Source organism: Gossypium arboreum, chromosome 10 (assembly GCF_025698485.1).
Source record: "Gossypium arboreum isolate Shixiya-1 chromosome 10, ASM2569848v2, whole genome shotgun sequence".
Lineage (NCBI taxonomy): Eukaryota > Viridiplantae > Streptophyta > Magnoliopsida > Malvales > Malvaceae > Gossypium > Gossypium arboreum.
Genome location: NC_069079.1, coordinates 119,283,882 through 119,305,549, shown reverse-complemented (window position 1 = coordinate 119,305,549; position 21,668 = coordinate 119,283,882). Strand labels below are relative to the sequence as shown.

The 21,668-nt window shown below is 32.9% G+C and overlaps 1 protein-coding gene, 1 non-coding gene and 2 pseudogenes across 4 annotated transcripts; 3 read left to right on the top strand and 1 right to left on the bottom strand.

Annotated features, from left to right (window-relative positions):
* Positions 1 to 4,383: 4,383 nt before the first annotated feature.
* TRNAE-UUC (transfer RNA glutamic acid (anticodon UUC)) lies at positions 4,384 to 4,455 on the bottom strand. Its single transcript has one exon. It is a non-coding gene; the product is annotated as a tRNA-Glu (tRNA).
* A 115-nt stretch (positions 4,456 to 4,570) lies between these two features.
* LOC108488915 (GLABROUS1 enhancer-binding protein-like) lies at positions 4,571 to 5,682 on the top strand (annotated as a pseudogene).
* A 5,028-nt stretch (positions 5,683 to 10,710) lies between these two features.
* Positions 10,711 to 14,152, top strand: LOC108487385 (succinate--CoA ligase [ADP-forming] subunit beta, mitochondrial-like). 3 transcript variants are annotated; one of them, XM_053019659.1, is made up of 8 exons: positions 10,711 to 11,158; positions 11,614 to 11,736; positions 12,045 to 12,116; positions 12,230 to 12,352; positions 12,657 to 12,728; positions 12,826 to 12,908; positions 13,225 to 13,350; positions 13,877 to 14,152. In XM_053019659.1, exons 2-6 carry the CDS (start codon positions 11,689 to 11,691, stop codon positions 12,901 to 12,903), a joined length of 393 nt encoding a protein of 130 aa, XP_052875619.1. In that variant the 5' UTR covers positions 10,711 to 11,158; positions 11,614 to 11,688; the 3' UTR covers positions 12,904 to 12,908; positions 13,225 to 13,350; positions 13,877 to 14,152. The 3 variants fall into 3 exon arrangements, with proteins under 3 accessions (XP_052875619.1, XP_052875618.1, XP_052875617.1); XM_053019658.1 differs by having other exon boundaries at positions 12,826 to 12,913; XM_053019657.1 differs by having other exon boundaries at positions 12,826 to 13,350.
* Positions 14,153 to 15,238: 1,086 nt separating this feature from the next.
* LOC108488579 (syntaxin-61-like) lies at positions 15,239 to 16,956 on the top strand (annotated as a pseudogene).
* Positions 16,957 to 21,668: the final 4,712 nt, after the last annotated feature.

Here is a 21,668-nt window from a genome sequence, read left to right as displayed (position 1 = left end):
ACTACACATAGCTTGGGATAAGGGTTTTAGACAAATAGAACATGAATGTGACAATACGTTGTTGGTTGAATCTCTTTTGTCTGGTAGTGCTACTAGTAGTAAAATGGTGGAATTACGATTATGAAATGATGCACCAAGAATGGAAAATCCGATTATTACATGTGCCGAGATCTCAGAATGAAGCTGCGGATTGTTTGGCCAAAATAGTCATTTGTCTTGCTAGTTTACAATTATTTGTTGCTCCTCCAAATATAGTGAAAGACATTTTGTTAAAGGATCGTAATAAAGCCTTGGTATTGTAATGAAACCAGTGATTGTAATTGCAAAAGTTGTTGTTTCTTTTCTACAAAAAAAAAACATCCGTACAAATAATTAATATAGGTTGTTGTTTAAAATGAATTTCACTATTGTGAAAAATGATAGGTTTATTAGTTTTTGTTCAAAGTTTCAGGCTTTTTTACTTTAATAATACAAAAATAAACAAAGAATATCAAAATCGTGTCCCACCCACATTATTTACCAAAATGGTATGTTGTGGGTGGTTGAAGGTGGTGTAGAGGCGATACCAACCTTGTATTTTCAAAATAAATCATTAGCCTATTCAAAAAAAAAAAATAAAACTACAAGATCAAACAAATATTCAATACTAAAAGAATTAATTACAAAAATATGAACAAATAACTACAAAAATAAATTTACTTTTGAATAACAATTTAGGTGTTGCTTCCTCCTCCTTAAAAAAATTAAAAATAATAATAAACACTACACTAAAAATAAAATAATTAAAAATATTACCTTTAAAAATAAAAGAATTTGGAAACCCCAAACTAAACCCAAAACACTTCTTTATCTTTTTTTTCCCTTTCAAACCGTCATTTTCCTTTTAAACCCTAAAACCTCTTCTTCTTTTTTCTTATTTACTACTAAGTTGATGTTGTTTCTTTCTCTTTTTTTTTTAAAAAAACTCTATTCTTTCTTTTCTATTTCTCTACTAATTTAAGCTCTCTTCTATATTCTCTTATCTTTTTTTTTTTTTTGAATCAGCACAATTTTTTTCCAACACCCTAAATATTTATAAACCCCTAAATCCCATTTCCTAGTGAATCCTTTAGTCAATGCCTAAGCCCGTGAAACCCTAAAATGCAACGTTGATGGGATTAATCAATCTGGTGCCGCCTGTTAAGAATTCACCACCAAATCCCCAAAATAACATACTCGTATCCCATATTACTGACCGTATAAAGCAGTGTCACCTCTACAACACCCTCAACTGTTGGACAAAATACGTTAGCGAACAAAATAAATTAATTATAAATAAACACATATAAAATAAAATATGAACAAAAATATTTATAGTTAATTTATCAAATATGAAAATCAAATAAAACCATAATAAATAATTGAAATAAATGAGAACTGAGATTTTACGAAATGTTGAGGCCCGTGAAACACAGTTTCCTTAAGACAGATTCGGATGGTCCTACGATACTTGGAGTAGTGTTGGTCGAAAGTCTCCTAGGATACAATAGTAGCAGTGATCAAAGTAGTAACACCTTTACCACGATCAATCGAATGAACAATGTCTTTTTTCTATCACCAGAATATTTATAAAACACGAAGGATGGAAATAAGAGATTTTTTTAGAACAACAGAGTTTTGGAAAGAGAAATTCTTAGATAGTACGAAAGTGTACAAAAACCCTTCAGAATCATGGACTTTAATAGGCATGGAGAGTGTTGGAATTTTTGAAAAAAATATCCCCAAAATTTGCCATTAAATAAAAATTCATGTTGGGCTAAAAATAAATGTCCAACCGATTTAGACATTTCGTGTCACCCACGTCGTGTAGGTGTGCCCCAACCTCATTAAGTTTGGACTTGCACCCCCTGCACATGAGACAAGGTTACAAGCTTAGTCATTCAATTACCCTTCAAGAGAGTTCACATATATAAACACATCTCACACTTTGTATTTAACCAATGTGGGGACCTAAGCCTTTTATTTTTCCTCAACAATATTTCCAAGTAACTTACTTTGAGCATCAATTTCTCATTTACCACTCAACCATTTTAAGCATATGATATACCGTTATAAAGGTCTCATGGATTAGAATATAAAAGCATAAAATTATGATTCAGCTCTCCACCTTTACATATTGAGAATATGCCTCAAAGTTTCCATAAAATGCATTTTTTCCAACAATCCCCCACATGAATGAAAATTGATAGTTTTATCGAAAAATATTGACTCGATGTGGTGATAGAATCTACGATCCATAGTTGCATAGGATAGGTAGGTATCCACTCTTGAACCTTCCCTTGTGATAGTATATTTACTTTACTAGCTGACCAGTAGACTTGATGTCCTTGAATTGTTCTGCCTTTTGTGTAAACGATGATATACCTCACACAACTACCTTCCTAGCAAGGTTTTAGTTCTCATGGGTATGTTCATATAGCCGTGAACATCTCCTAGTCTTGCAAGAGTTTGAGAGAACTATGCCCCAATAGCCTCCTTGAAGTGGCCCCACTTCTGTTTCATATAGGTGACTTATGTTGTTCGGCTCACCAAGACACACAATGGTTATTAAAAGCATTACTTAACCTATCCCGTTTTTAGTCACTATTTACATCATAGAAATGAACTTGGGATAAGTACCCCCACAGTGACCTTACAAGGTCTATACAATTAGGTTGTCCCTTTGAACCTAGATATTGGGATCTTCAGTCAACTAGGTAGGGTTTTCCTACACATAGCGCCTTTTATTTTCATGGGCTTTAGTCACATTCCTTTCGATGTTTTAACAACATGATCTCGTTTTAAACTATTAGTTAGCAGATCTGCAATGTTTTCTTTTCATTTTTCAAAATCAATATAGATAACTCCATTTGAGATAATTTGTTTAATGGTATTATGTCGATGTTGCATATGTCTCAACTTACCATTATATGTTACGCTAGCAAGACACCCCCCACACTTTTAAGTGGTTGTAAGATGGTTTTCTACCTTTCCATAACTCATGTGGTGTCTTGTCCTTTTTCTTGTGGGGTACCTTATTTAAAAGGTAATTTACTCATAGAAACGCTCCCCCCCACATATTATGTGACAACCCAGAGCTTTTTAGCCGTGCATTCATCTTTTCTTTTAGAATCTGATTTTCTTATCGGTTACTCTATTTTAGGAAAGTATGGTGGTGTTATTGAAATGATTCAATATATCCACCATCATGATTACTTAATTTTTTATTAAGTTGGTTTTCAACTTCTTGCTTATAGAGAATAAATTCTCTTTGTTATAGCTCGTGGTAATGAAGGTAATAAACATTTTTATTCCTTCCTCTCATTTAACCAAGCTTTACAAGCATTGCTATGTATTAGATCAACTGATTTTTGACCTTTATTAATTTTCCTCAACACATGTTTCACATTTATAATTATAATTATAATTATAATTATAATTATTGCAAAATGAAGGAATGTGCCCTAAGTTAATTTATGTACATAAAGTACCATAATTAATATATCCGAGCCTACTATGCCATTAATTAAATGACCCAAAACATATCATTTTGGTAAATATTGTGGGTGGGATACCATTTTGATATTTTTGTTTATTTTATATTATTAAAGTAAAAAGCCAAAGTTTCATATCAAATGATATTAGATAGAATTAGCTTGTAATAATATATCAAACTATTTCGCTATCTTAGCCCTAACAAAAGAAAAAATATAAGAATAACAAAGGTTTACATAGAAAAGTTGTGTTCATATATTGGATTTATATACATGTTTAAAATTACTAGTTAAAAAACATAACTTTGTATATTAATATTTAAAAAATAATGTAGAATTAAATTTATATAAAATAATCTTTATCAATGAAATGTTCGAAGCATGATTTAAGTTTAACCTAAAATTCAAGTCTTTAGTTTACACTTAATTCCAAATTCAGACATATAAACTACACTTTAAAAAATCTGTTTCCAGTTTGGAAAAGAATTTAAAATGTTGTTTTAAATATAGACTTCCTATATTTATAATTTAGTTCTTTAATATTTATTTTGAAGAATTTAATCTCTCTATCTTATAGTTTTTAAATTATATGTAACTACATTTAATTAAAAGTTAGCAATATAAATTATTTAAAATAATTATAAAAATATAAAGACCAAATGGTGTTAAAGATTAAAGTATAAAAATTAAATGTCAAATTTAAATATATTAAGATTAAAATTGAAATAGAAGTATAAAATTAAATCTCAAATTTAAGTATATTAAAAACATTAAACTTGAAAATTAACTGATTTATAAAATGAATAAAAGCTGGTGGGTGTGTGCCACGTGTCAGTAAGAGAAAAGGAGAGCAATAAAAATTAAAATTACTTTCCATTGCCGGGAATTGAACCCGGGTCTCCTGGGTGAAAGCCAGATATCCTAACCACTGGACGACAATGGATTGGTGTTTACTTGGTACAGTAAATTTTAGAAATAGTATTTCTTTGAAAAAATCGACAGAAATCAAGTATGAAAGCATCCATAAAAGTTAGTATTGTTGTGGAGATGTTAACCTTGAATTAGATTTCCATTAGTGAATAAAAACTCTTCGTTTCTGTCAACTTTACAGCCCATTTGACTGATGCAACCTTCTGAATACAAAAACTTTTATCCCCCACTGCCTCTTTCCCTATAAAACAAACAAACAAACAAGTAGCATCCCCCCTCTCGGCTCTCTCTCTCTCTTTCTCAATGGCACCAAAGCGTTCTACCCCTGTTGAAGTCCCACCAGCCGTTCTTTCCTCTGAAGAAGAAGATGAAGAGGTGACTTCTTCTGAGGAAGAAGATGAGGAAGACCCCAAAACCCACAAGACCCCACCACCCAGAAAGCTTGAAACCGCTAACGATGAATCTTATGAATCCAGTTCTGATTCCGGATCCGAATCCGACACCGCTGCACCGGTTGCTAACTTTCTCTAAGAAGGGTGAGGATCGAACTTTCTCTAAAGCCCATGAACAGAAAGCTTTTGAGTTGTCGAAAACGATATGGGGCAAAGAGGGGGTTAGTGGAAAACTTGAGTCTTCAACTGCCAAGTCAAATGGGAAAGCCAAGGGGAATAAGAAGGCAGTGGCTGCATTGAAAGCTGGGTTGCCTTCTTCATCCGATAAGAAAAGAGACAATGCGGTGCCAATAGAGGTCGATAAGGTGGTGTCTAAGAGTTCCAGTAGTTTGCTTGATATGAAATTTTGTCTCTGACGTGGACGTGGGAGTTGTAAAGGTCGGGTTGGATATGGTTGATGGTGAAAAGAAGGCTGCTGTGGAGGCAAAATGGAGGAAATTGCAAATGGCGCAGTTGGAGCTGTTTGCGGAGCGAACTGAATTTGTGGCTGAGCAAGCGAAGTTGGCGCTGATATATTACAAGTCCGAAGACGAATAGAGTGGCAAGCAATGATATTTTTTAACTTTTGTGCTTAGATAAGTAGCTTTAGGATAATATTTATGGTTTGCATAGAAAGTAACTTATGCTGTTAAGCATATTTTTAAGTGCTTAATCCTTTTGTTTCATGTTATGGTAAAATATTTTGTTTGTTGGTCTGCCGCAACCCTCTAGTGGCCTTGATTCTGTGCTTACTTTACTTTTGTTTCATGCTAAGGTAGTATATTAAAGTTATGTGATCAAGTTTCTTTTTTTCTCTTAATTTCTCCTTCAATTAGTTTGCTTCACCTCCAAGGTATTGCTATTTTGCTGCCATTTACCAAAATTTCCTCACTTGTAAATCAAGCTGCTATTGGTTCCAAAATTCCTGCACTTTGTTGTACAAATCAGTTACTGAAAATGTCCAAAAATCTGCTGCTATTTGGCTTAATTTAATGCCGCATTACCATCTCATTGTTCCCCCATTCTACATGCTGCTAATTGCTCCAAAATCCAAAAGTAGTGGGTGATTGCTGCTTCAAGACTTGCTTCCCTAGCTGGTCTAAATTGAACCGATTAAGGCCATTGTTGCACCAACCAAAATTCTTGGCACAAGCTGCTGCGTTTTTGCTTTTCAATTGGCTACTGTGTGCTTGCCGACCAGCAGTAGCCTTCAGTTGGCTCTCCAAATCTCTACTGCTACAAATAAATAATTAATTTCGTATATTGGATGCATTGGGAAAGGAATGGGCAGTATATGAGGCCACTGCCAGGGTTGGTGAGGAAGAAGAGAAGAGAGTTGAGGCTGAATGGGGAAGAATCAAAGATTTCATCTCTTCCATTAACGAAAAGATTTAAAAACTGTTGAAGGAATTTTATAGGATTGGTGTTTAGAGGTAGATATGCATCTTAATTTGTCTAATTGTTTTGCTTTTGTCTAATATTGTGTTTAAATTATTTTCTAAATTATACTTAATTCTCTTAAATTATTAACTAATCATACTTACAAGGGTAGAATATTGTCTGTTAGAACCCAAAATATCCAAGAGCTAAAATTATTTAGTCTTTGTCAAAGTAAATAAAACAATTTTGCTCTTGTTAATAATTTAATGGAGGAATAACTAAAATATTAAATGTTGATAATGTTAATGGCTAAATTGAATAATTTTAGAGTTGAGTGATCAGAATAGAAATATGTTAATAGTTAGGTAGTTACTAGTGTAATTTGTCCTATAAATTATATAAATATAAAAGGAAAAATAATATACAATCTAATATTCTAAACAATAACAGTCCGTTATAACAACATTTAGTTATAATAATCAAGATTCTAAAAAGTTTATTTTTATATTTTATTTTAACCCACTATAAAAACATTTCATTTATAATTATGAAGCTTGATTGTTTTATTAAATTTGTTCTTTATAACAACATATGATCTAAATTTTTAAGTAAAATATAGCTACTTCATATAAACAAGCCTATTAATTAATATTTATTAAATGAAAATTATCTTAATGAAAATATTATTTCAATTAAATTATTAGATTTCACTTGAAGAAATCTATTAATCATATTTTATTAAATGAAAATAATCTTCAATGAGTGGAATTAAAATATCAATTCCTAATTAAATGTTCTTCTATGAATTTAGAACATCATAAACTTAGATTATTTAAAATTAGCAACTCATGATAAATGAATTAATTTAATTTAATAACCCATATTGATTAATTAAACTTTTCAGATATAAAACAAAAGATGCATAAAAAGGATGATAAATGTACCTAGTAAGCTTATAATTATTATCTCTCAATAATAGTAATTCACGCAATGATCAAACAAGACGGATGTCAGAAGCGGATTTAGGAGTTGGTAAGGGCCTCAACCCCCTTAAAATAAAAAATTTATCATTTTGACCCTTTAATTTTAAAAAAAAATTAAATTAGTAAAGATAAAATTGTACTTTAATCTCTTTTAAAAATAATAAATATTTTATTTAGTTTAATTTCAATCCTATAAAATCTTTTCTAACTTCGCGGATGTTATAGTAATGTTAGTCAATTCATCGCGTTTAAGATAAGACGAAAAGCCAATGGCAGAGATCAAATAAAGCGAGAAGAGGGGAAAGATTGGAGAGGAAGCCCCTCTCCAATTTTCCTTATTATTATTTTTATTTTATCTCTAAACCCATGGTCATGATAACAATTTTGCTTAGGTTGTCATAAGTAAGGTTGTAGGGAGATGTGGATCTCTTGATAAGATTTGATAATATTATAATAATGTTATATAAAAAAGATCCCTTTTCAGATGAAATTTTTAAAAAATAAAAATAATAAATAACCTATATTTTAATAAAATTGTCACTATGATATCTTTATTTTTAATTTATTCGACGTAGTGCCTGTGCTTTAATTCCGTTTATCAATATAGTACTGGCCTCTAATGGAGTTTAATACTAACCTAGTCTAACACGTGGTCTAATCAAGAACTAACATGTGGTAAAAGTACCTAGCAATTAGTCCAAAACTTTTTTCTTTTAAATTTAATTTACAAACAAAGCTTATTATTATTATTATTATTATCTTTTCTCTCCTTTTTTTATTTCATTTTCTTTCGGTCTATTTCTTTTAAATTTATTATTTTCCTTTTCCTTTTCTATCCTCTAATTTTACATAAAAACTTGTTTTTCTTTTTCTTCTTCTAAATTTAATTAGATAATCTCACCAATTTCATCCCAAAATATAAACAGAAACATATAATTGAATCAACGATTAGGTTTTTTTTGCCAAAAATAAAATTGAAAAAAATTTAAATTAAAGAAAATATAAAGTAAAATCTTTTTATAGAGCCGGAAGAAATTTACAACGAATTTCCAAAAGAGATTTAGGGTGAATTTGGATGTATAGTGAGATAGGATGCATTTTGCTTACTTTTTATCTCATATTAAGGTATTGCTATAGTATCTAATCTCACTATCATTGCTGTTTTTACACTAGACGCAAGTAAACGTACCGCCCATCTAAACCCACCTTTAATCATGGAAGAACTTGAAAAGAATCAATTAATTCTTTGGAAGAAGTCTTAGACAAAAGTGTGAATTTGTTTAGGTCGTGCACTAATATTGTTTGTCAAACTTTTCCATCTATAACAATCTAGGTATATATCACGTTAGCAATTAATTAATTTTTTAAAATTAAAAATATTTATTTTTTATAAATGTTACACTTTTTTACTAATTTTAAAATTTTAAAATAATTTTTATATTTTTAAATTTTTTAAAAATTAATTAGTTGATTACGTGGCATCCATTTGTGTGTCATGCTAGTAAAGTTAACAAATATTAACTTTTTCATTCAATTTTGAGTGATTTAATAAACAATACAAATTGTAAGGCTAAAAGTGTTGAAAAATTAAATGGAGAGTTAATATATATATATATATTCATAAAATTGAAAGCGAAAACAATCTTTATGCCTTGTTAATATTAATGCATATATGTCTCTCTATTATTGCTTTTCTTTTCCACTACTTTAGGCCACTGAACTTGAAAGAGCCTATTGAGGAAGACATGAACACATTTTTTTTTTTTGAAACTAAAGTGTTTAATAAAGTGGTTAATTCCTTCGTTATAAGTTCTTTTCAAAAAAATAAACAATTAATCATGAAATGTACTTCATTTATATGGATTAGATCAAATCTTCGACCTTATAATTAAGGAATCAGGTGAGTAACCACTGCACTACATCTTATGATTAACACGAATACATTCTTCATTAGCTTAGTGTATGAGCTTCCAAGCTCTAAAATTGTTTATTCCAAAGAATCAAAGGAAGACACGAAGCCTTGAAGCCTTGTATATGACCTTGTTAATCTTAAGATTCAGGGAAGTTTTCTCCGCTTATACAGGCACTCATGATCCTAGCTAGTTTTGATTGTTCCTCCAACACCCTTTCAATTGAGCAAAAAAAAGAGTTGTTGAGCACGGAGGAAAGATTGAAAGAACTAGCTGGCCCAGCAGCGAAAGCAGTGCGGGACAAGAAGTGAAGGAATCTATCAAGCGGACTATTGCTCGTAATTTGGAGTGTACCCTAATCAGATATAAAGAGATCAAATGAGAGGTGAAACAGGTAGAGCACACACATGCTGCCCCCCATGAGGAAGTTGAAGAAGCACAAAAGGAAAGGGAGAATATATTGGATGAACGAAAGGGGATATACAGAAGTTGCAACTTGCAAGGAAATGAAAATGGAGATGGAAGCATTGGGAAAGGAATGGGCAGAGTATGAGGCCAATGCCAAGGTTGGTGAGGTTGAATGGGGTAGAATCAAGGATTTCATCTTATAGAATTTATATGCAAGTATATATGGTGTTCTTGTTATCGTCATGCTTAAATTATTTATTTATGTAGTCATGTGGTATACAAAACTGGCGTTTGTTTTCATTATAATGTTGTTATAATGTATTTAAATGAAAAAGAAATGCATGAAACAATACAATTGGCAATAAACAGATATAAATGGAGCAGGCAAAGTTGAATTGAATTAGACAACAGCATATAATTCTGCAAAAACAAACTATCGAGATTCAATTCTGCAGTGAAGAGTAGTTTACTATAGCATTCAGTAGAATAATTTTCATGCAATTCCCCCACTTGCATATGGTGAACATGCTAATTGCCACGTTTCAAATTTCTAAACTGAGCCTAACCAAAGTCTACCAACTGTGTGGAATGAAGAATGGAATCGCCAATGATTGATAAGAGTATTATTGTCAATGTAGCAAGATATGAGTTTGAGTGTTGAAGTACATCACTTCTTATTTATAGGTTCGCATAAAAAAAAAACTCAAATTCAACCTTCTTAGCGTTTATGGGGGTTGCTTTTAATGTAAGATATAGATATATGCATAATTTAATGGTTATATTTGGGTCAATAACACCAAACGTCCTTAATTTATTGTTTAAATTCTAAATTGACCTTTTCACTTTAAAATATTTTAATTGAATCTTCTAAGTATTTGTATGTATCAATGTCCTTCCTTAGTTTAGCTATTAATTTAGGTGTGAAATGTTAATTCAAATTTGATGTAAAATATTTAAAATACGTAGATCAAATTATAAAAATATTTGTATTTATTACACGAACAACTTAGATTAATTGTTTTAAAAAACAAACAATATTAATAAAATGAAGCGTAAACTATACTAATAATTACCTAACTATGCCCGTATTCCTGTTTTAGTCACCCTACTTTAAATTTTTTCAATTTAGGTCCGTTTGGTAACCTGTAAAAAGCTTTTCCGTAAAAGCTTGAAAAGCTTTTCTGATGTTTGGTTGCTTTTTCCAGGATAAAATGTTTTACAAAACACGGGAAAAGGAGAGCTTTTTTAGGGTGCGTTTGTTTACTAGGAAAATATTTTACGGAAAATATTTTCTTGGTTTTACAGTGTTTGGAAGCCAGAAAATATTTTCCATTTGGAAAATGATTTCCAAGACACGGGTAAATTGACCTTCAATTTGGGGAAAATGTCTTACCCTTTTGAATTCGGTAAGACATTTTCCGGAAAAATAAGGCCTTCTTCTCCCTTTTCCCCTTCCCCTCCCCTTCCCCTTCTCCTTGGGTTGCAAATCAGTGCCATTGCCAGGTACCCTACCCTCGCCCTAATTCCTCAAGAGCTGCGCTATTTCGAAGAATGACGACGAGAAAGTTTGGTCAAGGACCTTTTCCAGTTCTTCCTCCATCCAGGTAAGGCTCCTTCTCCTTCTTTCGTTCTTCATTCCTTTTCCTTCTTTCGTTCTTCATATTCTCTCCTTTGTCTGGCTTGTTTACTAGAAATTTTGTGATTTAATTTCGTTCTTCCTCTGAAGGCCAGGTAAGGATGTTCTTTGCCTTTAATACTCTCATATTGCCTTTCTGTGGCAATTTTGTTGCTTAAATGTGTTTACTTTCTGGCACTGGTGCATTTGCTTTTATTTACTGTTTCTTATAGTTTTGAGGCTATGCATTTAAAGAACATGTGAGCACACACTTCTATACATGATTTTATGTATTGTTTCTGCTGTGGTTCATGCATTTCTAGCATCACTGGTCATGATATACTGTTATTTGCTTTATGAAAAATTTGGTATCTAATAGCAAAGTTGATGTAATAATCTCTGTTGAATGTATTTGCTCGTTAATTCTTAGATTATGTGGAACAGGTGGTTGAGGCATTTAAGATTTTGACTTCTGATGATAAAGTGAAAGCCATTTTGGTGAATATATTTGGGGGAATAATGAAATGTGATGTGATTGCAAGTGGGATCGTCAATGCTGCCAAACAGGTGACAGTTCTTTGGAGTGACTTCTCTGTTTACATTGGTGACTAAGTACTTGTGTGTCACACTAGCATTTTATCTTACTGTATGTGGGTGAATCATCATTTTAACATTGATGCAGGGAAACCAAACTGTTTGTTAGAAGTGTATGAAACCCAAAGTAGGAGTGCCTTTTTAGAATATATATATATATATATATATATATAGGTAGATAGATAGATGGATATGGATATAAAAGAATGTAGACAATTTGTTTTTTATTGCTTCCATAAGGATGTTAAAGGCATTGACTTACGTTTGATCTTGTGTTACAGGTGGCCCTAAAAGTTCCTGTGGTAGTCCGTCTTGAACGTACCAATGTTGACCAAGGAAAGCGAATTTTGAAGGTACTGATATACTGTTATTTGCTTTATGAAAAATTTGGTATCTAATAGCAAAGTTGATGTAATAATCTCTGTTGAATGTATTTGCTCGTTAATTCTTAGATTATGTGGAACAGGTGGTTGAGGCATTTAAGATTTTGACTTCTGATGATAAAGTGAAAGCCATTTTGGTGAATATATTTGGGGGAATAATGAAATGTGATGTGATTGCAAGTGGGATCGTCAATGCTGCCAAACAGGTGACAGTTCTTTGGAGTGACTTCTCTGTTTACATTGGTGACTAAGTACTTGTGTGTCACACTAGCATTTTATCTTACTGTATGTGGGTGAATCATCATTTTAACATTGATGCAGGGAAACCAAACTGTTTGTTAGAAGTTTATGAAGCCCAAAGTAGGAGTGCCTTTTTAGAATATATATATATATATATATATAGGTAGATAGATAGATGGATATGGATATAAAAGAATGTAGACAATTTGTTTTTTATTGCTTCCATAAGGATGTTAAAGGCATTGACTTACGTTTGATCTTGTGTTACAGGTGGCCCTAAAAGTTCCTGTGGTAGTCAGTCTTGAACGTACCAATGTTGACCAAGGAAAGCGAATTTTGAAGGTACTAAAGTGGAAATGCGATGGATGTAATTTTATAATATCTTGACAAGTCTTGATGTCTTTTTTGGTTTACTTGGCGATTGTCAATGGTCTTGTAGGAAAGTGGAATGACACTAATTACAGCAGAAGATTTGGATGATGTTGCAAAGAAAGCAGTAAAGGCTGCCAGCAAATGAGAAATTTAAGATACGAGTCCTTTGTTCTTATTGTTTCTCATCTTTCACAGCATTGATGAGTTTTTGCTTTATTTTTCTTTTCATTAAGGCCATAGAATCTTGTTAATGATAAAGCAGCAGGGGGTTACTGTCCTGCAAAATTGATATATTTGCCACATTTGCTCCGGACAGTTGGCATATAATTCAAAGTTGATATAACATCATTCTTTGATTTGAGAAAATATAGTTTGGAAATTTTATGTTAAATATTGCAAGGGTTATGTGCGTGGGCTGATGGAAACGATCACTTTTAAGTTACAACAGTATTTTTCTTTTCATCAGGCTCAGTTCCTCTGCCAGGCAAGCAAATGGAGGTTGAAGGAAGATGAAGCTAGAAAGTATTTTCAGCATCTTATTAATGCTGTGGATTACTTCCATAACAGGGGTGTTTACCATCGAGACCTCAAGGTACGGTATATATTTTGTGTTGATTAGCTTCTTGCCTATAAACGTTAAATATTTTAACAGTTTGTATCATTGGTGCATCCATCAATTAGTGTTGATTGTTTGATACTACGTGATTGCTATGAATCATTTGCACTGTATTGCTTTGGAAGATACCTTGTTGCTTGCTTGGGTATATTCATTTCGAAGACCTTGAACTTCAAATAAAGATTTTATTTTTTATCTTTGGATCGCCTTGCACGATATTTCATTTAGTTTACGGTTTTTGTGGTGACATTGTCTTTGTTATTTGCTTTGCTTATGCCCTTGAATCTGAATTTTGGACACCTAGATATTATTTTCAATGTCATTGAAAAGTCATTTCAACACTCTGCTTTTTCATATCTTTACTTTTTAAGAATATATAGGTTCTTTTGATGTCTAACATACCATAATCATAATTCCCCTTAATGCACTAAAAGGAATATGCACTACTTTGTTAGTAAGCAAGGTACAGTATGTTGTTGAACTTTGGCCTGCAATGCAACAGGAAACCAACAGCAAACCAACAGGCAGACCAGCATCTAAGCTGAACCAGAGAAGAAGGAGCATTTTGTTTATTTTGTTCATTTGTAACTTGATTTAGTTCCTTTGTAATTTATGTTTAATGTTATAGCTGGTATGTCAGCCACATTTTGTGTGCAATTCTAGCTAAGCTTTAGTAATGTATTAGTGGGAGCAGTTATACATTAGAGAACTGCCATATTTCATTGTAACATAAATGCTTCTCAAGTTAATGAAAAAGATCTGATTTTTGGAGATCAAATTCAGTTTTCTTCTTATTCAAACTACTTTGCATTCGTTTTTCTTCTTCTCCTTTAGTTTTCTGCTAAAAAACCAACAAATGTAATCCAGACTACTTATGTATATGGCATAAAAATTTATTAATATATGTAAAAATAGCTTTTCCAGAAAATATTTTCAGGAAATCTGCCAAACAACAAAAAATATTTTACACAGATTCATCCAAACACCAGAAAAGTAAATCATTTTTAGAAAAGTAAATTATTTTGCAGAAATTATTTTCTAGAAATCATTTTACTGACAAACAAACGGAGCTTAAAGGAAAATATCTTACCATCTTGAAATCGGTAAGACATTTTCCAGAAATTGACTCTTCTTCTCCCCTTTTCCCTTCCCCTTGGGTTGCAAATCAATTTGGTAAAGGAGAACCGAAGCCATTTTCAATGTTGAAGAAGCCATTTTCAAAGTTGGCTTATCTTAGGCCACCGACTGAGACGATGGCTTGAAACCCGGGTAGAAATAAGACCAATCGAAAACCTTGGAAGCAACAAATCGCAGGGGCGTAAGCTGTTGAATAAGCTGTGGGTCTTGAGGCAGATGTGGCATCTTCTGAACCACCGGGGAAAAAGCTCATCTTTTTTCAATGCAACCAGAGGGCTCTTAGGACGCTAACGCTACTACCAGCCCTCAAGTTTAAACTAAAACACGACATGTCTATGATTATCAATCCAATGCACTCCGTTTTTGGGATTTCACATCATTTCAGAGAACTGAACGCTCCCCCCTTTTTTTCGATCCTTCCGAACTGTGGAAAACCACTGGTCTTCACCACTTGGTTTTCCTCAGATTGGCGGCAGAGGTGAGAAACCATGTTACAACTTTATGCTTCTTTTTGTTTAATCTGAATTATTGCTAAATAATTGTTCCTTGCATGTTTACGTGATATATAGTTAGTTCCAAGATGTCTAAAGCTCGAGATCCATTTTACATCGTCAAAGAAGAGATTCAAGAATCTGTAAGTTAGGCTTTTATTTATTTTTTGAACCCTGTTAGAGAGAGAGAGAGAGAGATTGCTTGATCTTCTTTGTTTCGGATTTTCAGTTAGATAATGTTTTGGGTGTTTCTTTTTTGTTGGTACAAATTGATAAGTTGCAATCAAGTTTTCATCAATGGGAAAAATTCTCCCCGACACTGGAGAACAAGTACATCTCACGAAAGAGCTACTTGCTAATTGTGAGATCATCGAATGGCAGGTACTCAAATTAAGTATTCCTCCTTAATTGAACTGGATCTTGAGATGGGGGAAAAGACTATGTTGTGATGCTGTGTCTTACTTCATCTTTGTTGGGTTAATTGAACAATTTTAATCCAATTGCTACTGCTGAACAAGATACATTTCTTGATAGGAAGGTAGATGAGTTGAACAAAACAATAGATGTGGCAACAATAGATCCTTCTTGGTATGGCATTGATAATAGAGAACTTGAAAGCCGGAGAAGATGGACCATCACTGCTCGTACTCAGGTATATCGTCTTTATAGTTGCTACATTTTTTAATTAAGGACTGGAGATATATTAATAATATTTATTTGTTTATTGGGGCATTGCAGGCATTGTCCTGTTAATGTAATTGTAACTTATTGTGATTCTTAGTCTTAATGTCATGGACCCTTTTTAAGGATTGTTTTGTTGAATTAGGTAGGAGATATGAAGAAATCTGTAGTAGCCCGAAAAGAAAATGGTAATTCTGCAAGTGCAATGCGCCGTGAATTAATGAAACTGCTAATTTCGCATCAATCGGACAGATCATATCAGTATAGTGCAGAAGATAATGATGACTTTATCGCATCAAAATCAGATAGACAAATGCTTCTTATAGAGTGTCCTTGACTACACTGCCTTGAGTTTGTTTCACTAACATACTCCGTTATCCAATTTTAATAGTTTTCGGTTGCTTATTAATTAGTGGTTCTAGGCAGCAGGATGAGGAGTTGGATGAACTTAGTGCAAGTGTTGAGAGAATTGGAGGTGTTGGCCTTACAATACATGAAGAACTTCTTGCACAGGTGAGTGTGTAACGGTATAATCTCTATGGTACTTTCTCTTTTTAATCTTTACTTAGTCATGCACGAATTATTTAATATGTTCTAATCAATTTCAGTGTAGGATCAATATCTACGATTTCATATGCTAATACTTTGGTGTTTCAGGAGAAAATAATAGATGACTTGGGTACTGAAATGGATAGTACAACAAACCGACTGGATTTTGTTCAGGTAATTCCCTTTAATGGCAGTTTCGTAGATGCAAAACAATCCTATCTGCAATCTGAGAGTGAATTGTTTGGCCTTTTGTGCTTACATTTTAACTTGAGCTGAGTTTGCTGCCCATTAATTACATAATAGCTTGTCTGGAATGAGTACTTTGTTTTGAAAATTCATGTTTTTGTCCATTGCAGAAAAAAGTGGCTATGGTTATGAAGAAGGCAAGTGCTAAGGGTCAGATTATGATGATATTATTTTTGCTAGTCTTGTTCATTATTCTATTCATTCTGATCTTCCTCACTTAGTCTTCTGATTGTTATACATAAGTTTGAAATTTGGATATAACCATCGGAGTTGCGGAACATAGAGGAGTTGGTTGGTATGATATCAAAGTGTTGAATAAATGATGATCAGAACATGCTGAATGAAGAAAGCATTTTTCTTCTGTGCATGTGAAATTGTTGAACTTGATTTAGGATTATGTAAGACAGGGATATATGTATATGTACACTTCTAGTAAAAACAATTTAAATAAATGAGTATTATTATATATTTAAATAAATCATTATAATATATGTAAAAATAATTTAAAATATAAATTTATTAATATATGTAAAAATAGCTTTTCTGGAAAATATTTTCAGGTAATTTGCCAAACAACAGAAAATATTTTACACAGATTCATCCAAACACTAGAAAAGTAAATCATTTTCCAGCAGGTAATTTGCCAAACAACAGAAAATATTTTACACAGATTCATCCAAACATTAGAAAAGTAAATCATTTTCCAGAAATCATTTTCCAGAAAATATTTTACTGGCAAACAAACGGAGCCTTAGACACAAATGTTTGAATTTGTTCCTGTTTTGGTCACCCATCGTTAAATTGATAATGGAAAACCTTTTTCTCACTGGTACAATAATACATTTAGTTTTCAATACTTACATATTTCATCAATTTGATCCTAATTCTAAATAAGTCAATAAATTTAACCCTTCACATTTACCAATTCTATTAATTTGATTCTTAAACATCCTAACCAAAGCTTTTAGCTTTTGAAACAGAGTCATTTCACATCTATAAATTTGTAAAATCCAAAAAAAAAAAAAAACTTCCCTCAACTAACGAGCCGTTTTCTGAGCCAATTCTTGATGCCAATGAGATTATCTTGAAACTTTATTCCCTTTTTTTCATTAGTTTTCTTCTAAATATTATATTTTATAATCCTTTGATTGACAAAATTTTGGCTAAAGAAAATGGGAAAACCTTTAAAAAAAATACTTTAGATTTACTCTTATAGATAACTGTATGATATTTCCTTCAAGGTACACAAAAATAGTCCTCAAAGTTGGTTCTTGAAATTGGAAATTAAATTTAGAGTTAAAAATATGGCTTTGAAAAATCCAATTGTTCAATGAATAATTATATAAGAAAAAATCACGAACATCTAATTTTTCATAAGAAAAAAAAGGTGAAAGAATTAATTGAATTTCCTTTTGTTACATTGATAATGATTTTTTTAAATTTTATAAATTGATTAAGAGATTATTATACCTTCGTAACACCCCAATCATGTGAATAAAAATATTATATTTGACAATACTCTTAAAAATATTATATTTGACAATACTCTTACATGTTATTCGAAAAACACACGAGCATAATTTATTTATTTTATAGAAAACACTTAATTTGATACTTAATTTTTAGCTGAAATTTTAGAGTTGATAAGTTGAAAACCGTGACTTTGATAAGTGAAAATGTATAATTTTGCCGACTGAGCATATTCTGAAACTCTTGTTATTAACCTTCGTAAAACTCTTTTCAAATTTGCAGTGGAAAATCCATAACTCGTTTAAACTTTTAAAATCAAACATTAATTTTAATTGGCAGAAGTCATGTAGAAAACTTTAACTAAATAAAAAAAAACCAAAATTAAATCTGAAAATTTATCCAGAAATCAAAAGTCCAGAAAAGTTCAATTATTAGTAAATCAAATCATCTTATGCGAGAAAACCAGTCCGAGTTTCCAAACGCCGCCCACTCCTAATTTTGCCAATTACCTGAAAAGTTAGAAAAATTGGGTGAGCTTACAAGCTTAGTGTGTAACTCAACCCAAACAAACAGAACAACATCAAATACAATAACATTTGCAGAAACATATGCAATTCATATATAAAATCAGATGCAGACATAGATACAAATGCAAATACAGACACATAAACAGATCCTACCCCCATCCGCTACACACCATCTTCGTTCCACCAATTACACTAGATAGGGTAACAAGTACCCATCCAAGCCCACACACCTAAAAGTGAGCGTATGTCACTTTTTAGAATAGCACAGTCAAGTTGCCAGAAATAATGCGGTAATCCTTTAGAATCAAATAGTGTGGTCAAGCCACCAAATCAAATATGTGGTTATACCATAAATTAAGTCATCCCAGGTTGCCCGACAACAATGACCGGCTACCCTGGGTTGCCCGACAATGATGGTTTACTAATATCAATATGTAGTTAAATTTCCAAAACATGTAACACCTCTAACCCGTATCCGTCGCCGGAATAGGGTTACAAGACATTACCAGACTTATACACTAGCATTTGATCAAAATCGAGTCATAAATTTGCATTCCAAACTATAACTTTTCCAACTTCACCATAAAGCCCCTAATATGGGCCTACGGGGCCCCATACATGCTTAGGAAGTGATTTGGGACAAAACCGGGAACTTTGGAAACTTTCCTTTGAGAATAGGGGCACACGCCTGTGTGGCCTGGGACATGCTCGTGTGGCCTGCCCGTGGAGCTCCCATGGCTGTACCGGAATAAAATGAGCCGATTTGTTGAACATTGCCTTAAAACAGAATATTGCTGCAGCAATGACATGAATTTGAAAAATCACTAAAAATAGTATAAATGGAATTAAATGATGATTAGTTATGAAATTGAAGCTTAATGAGTCTATTTTCATATGGATTGAACAAAACAGGCATATAAATTATACTTTATGAGATATTGAACCTTTGTGAAACAGGGCCAGAGTGATTTCTGGATCCCTTATTCTGACTTTAAAAATTCATAATAAATTGTAAAAAAATAATTAGAAGTCATCCTTTATATGTAAAGATTCCTTATTGAGTCTAGTTTTAAGAGAAACAAACCTCATAGTCATTGAAATTCTGTATAGAGAGATATCTTATTCGTAATACATAGAAGTCAGAGCAGTCGAACCCTGAAACAGGGGAGACTTTAACTAATAAACTGTACTACTTGGCCCAACCAAAAATTCTAGAAAAAAATTAGTAAATAGATATATGAGTCTATATTTAGGGAAAATTTATGGATCTTGATTTCAAGTTTCGTAACTCGAGATATGATTTTTCTTGTAACTGTGATGCGGGTAGCTAGAAAGCTGTGAATGTAGAAACAAATGATTTGAAGTTCTTAATTTGATAAATTATGTTCGGTAACCCCTGAAGCTCGACTCCGGCGATGGTCTCGGGTGTGGGGGTGTTACATTTAGTGGTATCAGAGCAGGTTTAGTCGGTTCTCGGACTACGTGTTGTATGTACGAATTTTGCTATACATGCCATATGTATGAATTGTGATAGTGTGACGACTTCTAACCTTTTTAAATGATTTTTATATAGTAAATGGATCCCGATCCAGCTGTGGCAGATGAAGTAGAGAGTAATGCGCCACTCCGCTGAAGGGGGCATGATGAAAACCCACCTCCTCTCTGTTGGTTAGGGAGGAGGAGAAAGGGATCGGGAAGCCTTTCTCCAAATGATGAGTGTACGATACACTGAGTTCGTTCGTACGAACCCAAATGTATGACCTCCCCCACCTCCCCCAATTCCTCAACCTATGCCTCCGATGCCTCAGGGAGTGGATATGATAAAATTTCACAGAACCCCCGTTGATAGAATTCGTAAACAAGGGACTGAAGAATTTAGAACAAATATTGATGATGATGCAGAGAAAGCAGAGTTCTGGCTTGAAAATTCTATCCGGGTATTTGATGAATTATCTTGTACACCTGAAGAATGTTTGAAGTCTGCTACATCTTTGTTGAGAGATTCAGCCTATAATTGGTGGAAGACTTTGATTTCGGTGGTACCGAAAGAGAGGGTAACCTGGGAATTCTTTCAAGAAGAGTTTGGAAGAAATATATTAGTGAAAGATTTATTGATCGAAATGTAAAGAGTTTCTTGAGTGAAGCAAGGTAATATGACGATCTTAGAATATGAAAGAGAGTTTGTTCGATTGAGTAAGTATGCTGTGGAATATGTTCCTACAGAAGCCAAGATGTGCCGACGATTTGAAGACGGGCTCAACGAAGACATTAAGGTATTTGTTGGGATCCTTGAACTAAAAGAAATGGTGGTACTTATCGATCGAGCTTGCAAGGCTGAAGAACTACTGAAGGAAAAGAAAAAGGTAGAATCTAAAACACAAAATTGGAAGAAAAGACCAATGAGTAATGCACCCTCACAAAGAAACCGGAAAGTCAAGAAATATGAATCCTCGTTCCCAAGTTTCAGCTGGGCAATCATATGGAAATTTTAAGAAGCGAAATGTGGGTCTTAAATCTCAGACTACTTCCGCGGCTACTGTGGGAAATACTTGATTTGTTAAACCCGAGTGCCAGCGGTGTGGTAGAAATCATTTTGGTCCGTGCAGAACAAATGAATGTTTTCGATGTGGTTTTCCGGATCATTTTATTAGAGACTGCCCAGAGAGAGTTGAGAAGAAAAATTTCAGAGTGTAAAAGCTAGTGGTGCAGACTCGAGGGGAAGGTATCCGAGAAAAGCTGGAAGTGAAACAAGCAGTAAGAATGTAGCCAGAGATGCATCAGGTTGATCTGAAGGAAGAGCTCCGGCTAGAACTTATGCTATTAAAGCGCGTGAAGATGCTTCCTCACCCGATGTGTTTACCGGTACATTTTCTCTTTATGATATTAATGTTATTACTTTGATTGATCCCGGTTCTACTCATTCATATGTATGCATGAAACTGGTGTCTAGTATGAATATACCTGTTGAGAACACAGAATTTATGATTAGAGTGTCGAACCCGTTAGGCAAATGCGTGATAGTTGATAAAGTAAGCAAGAAATGCCCTTTAATGATTCGGGGTCATTACTTTCCGGCCGACTTAATGTTGTTGCCGTTTGATGAATTTGATGTTATTTTGGGTATGGATTGGTTGACATTGCATGATGCTATAGTAAATTGCAAAGAAAAGGTCATAGAATTAAAATGTGAAAG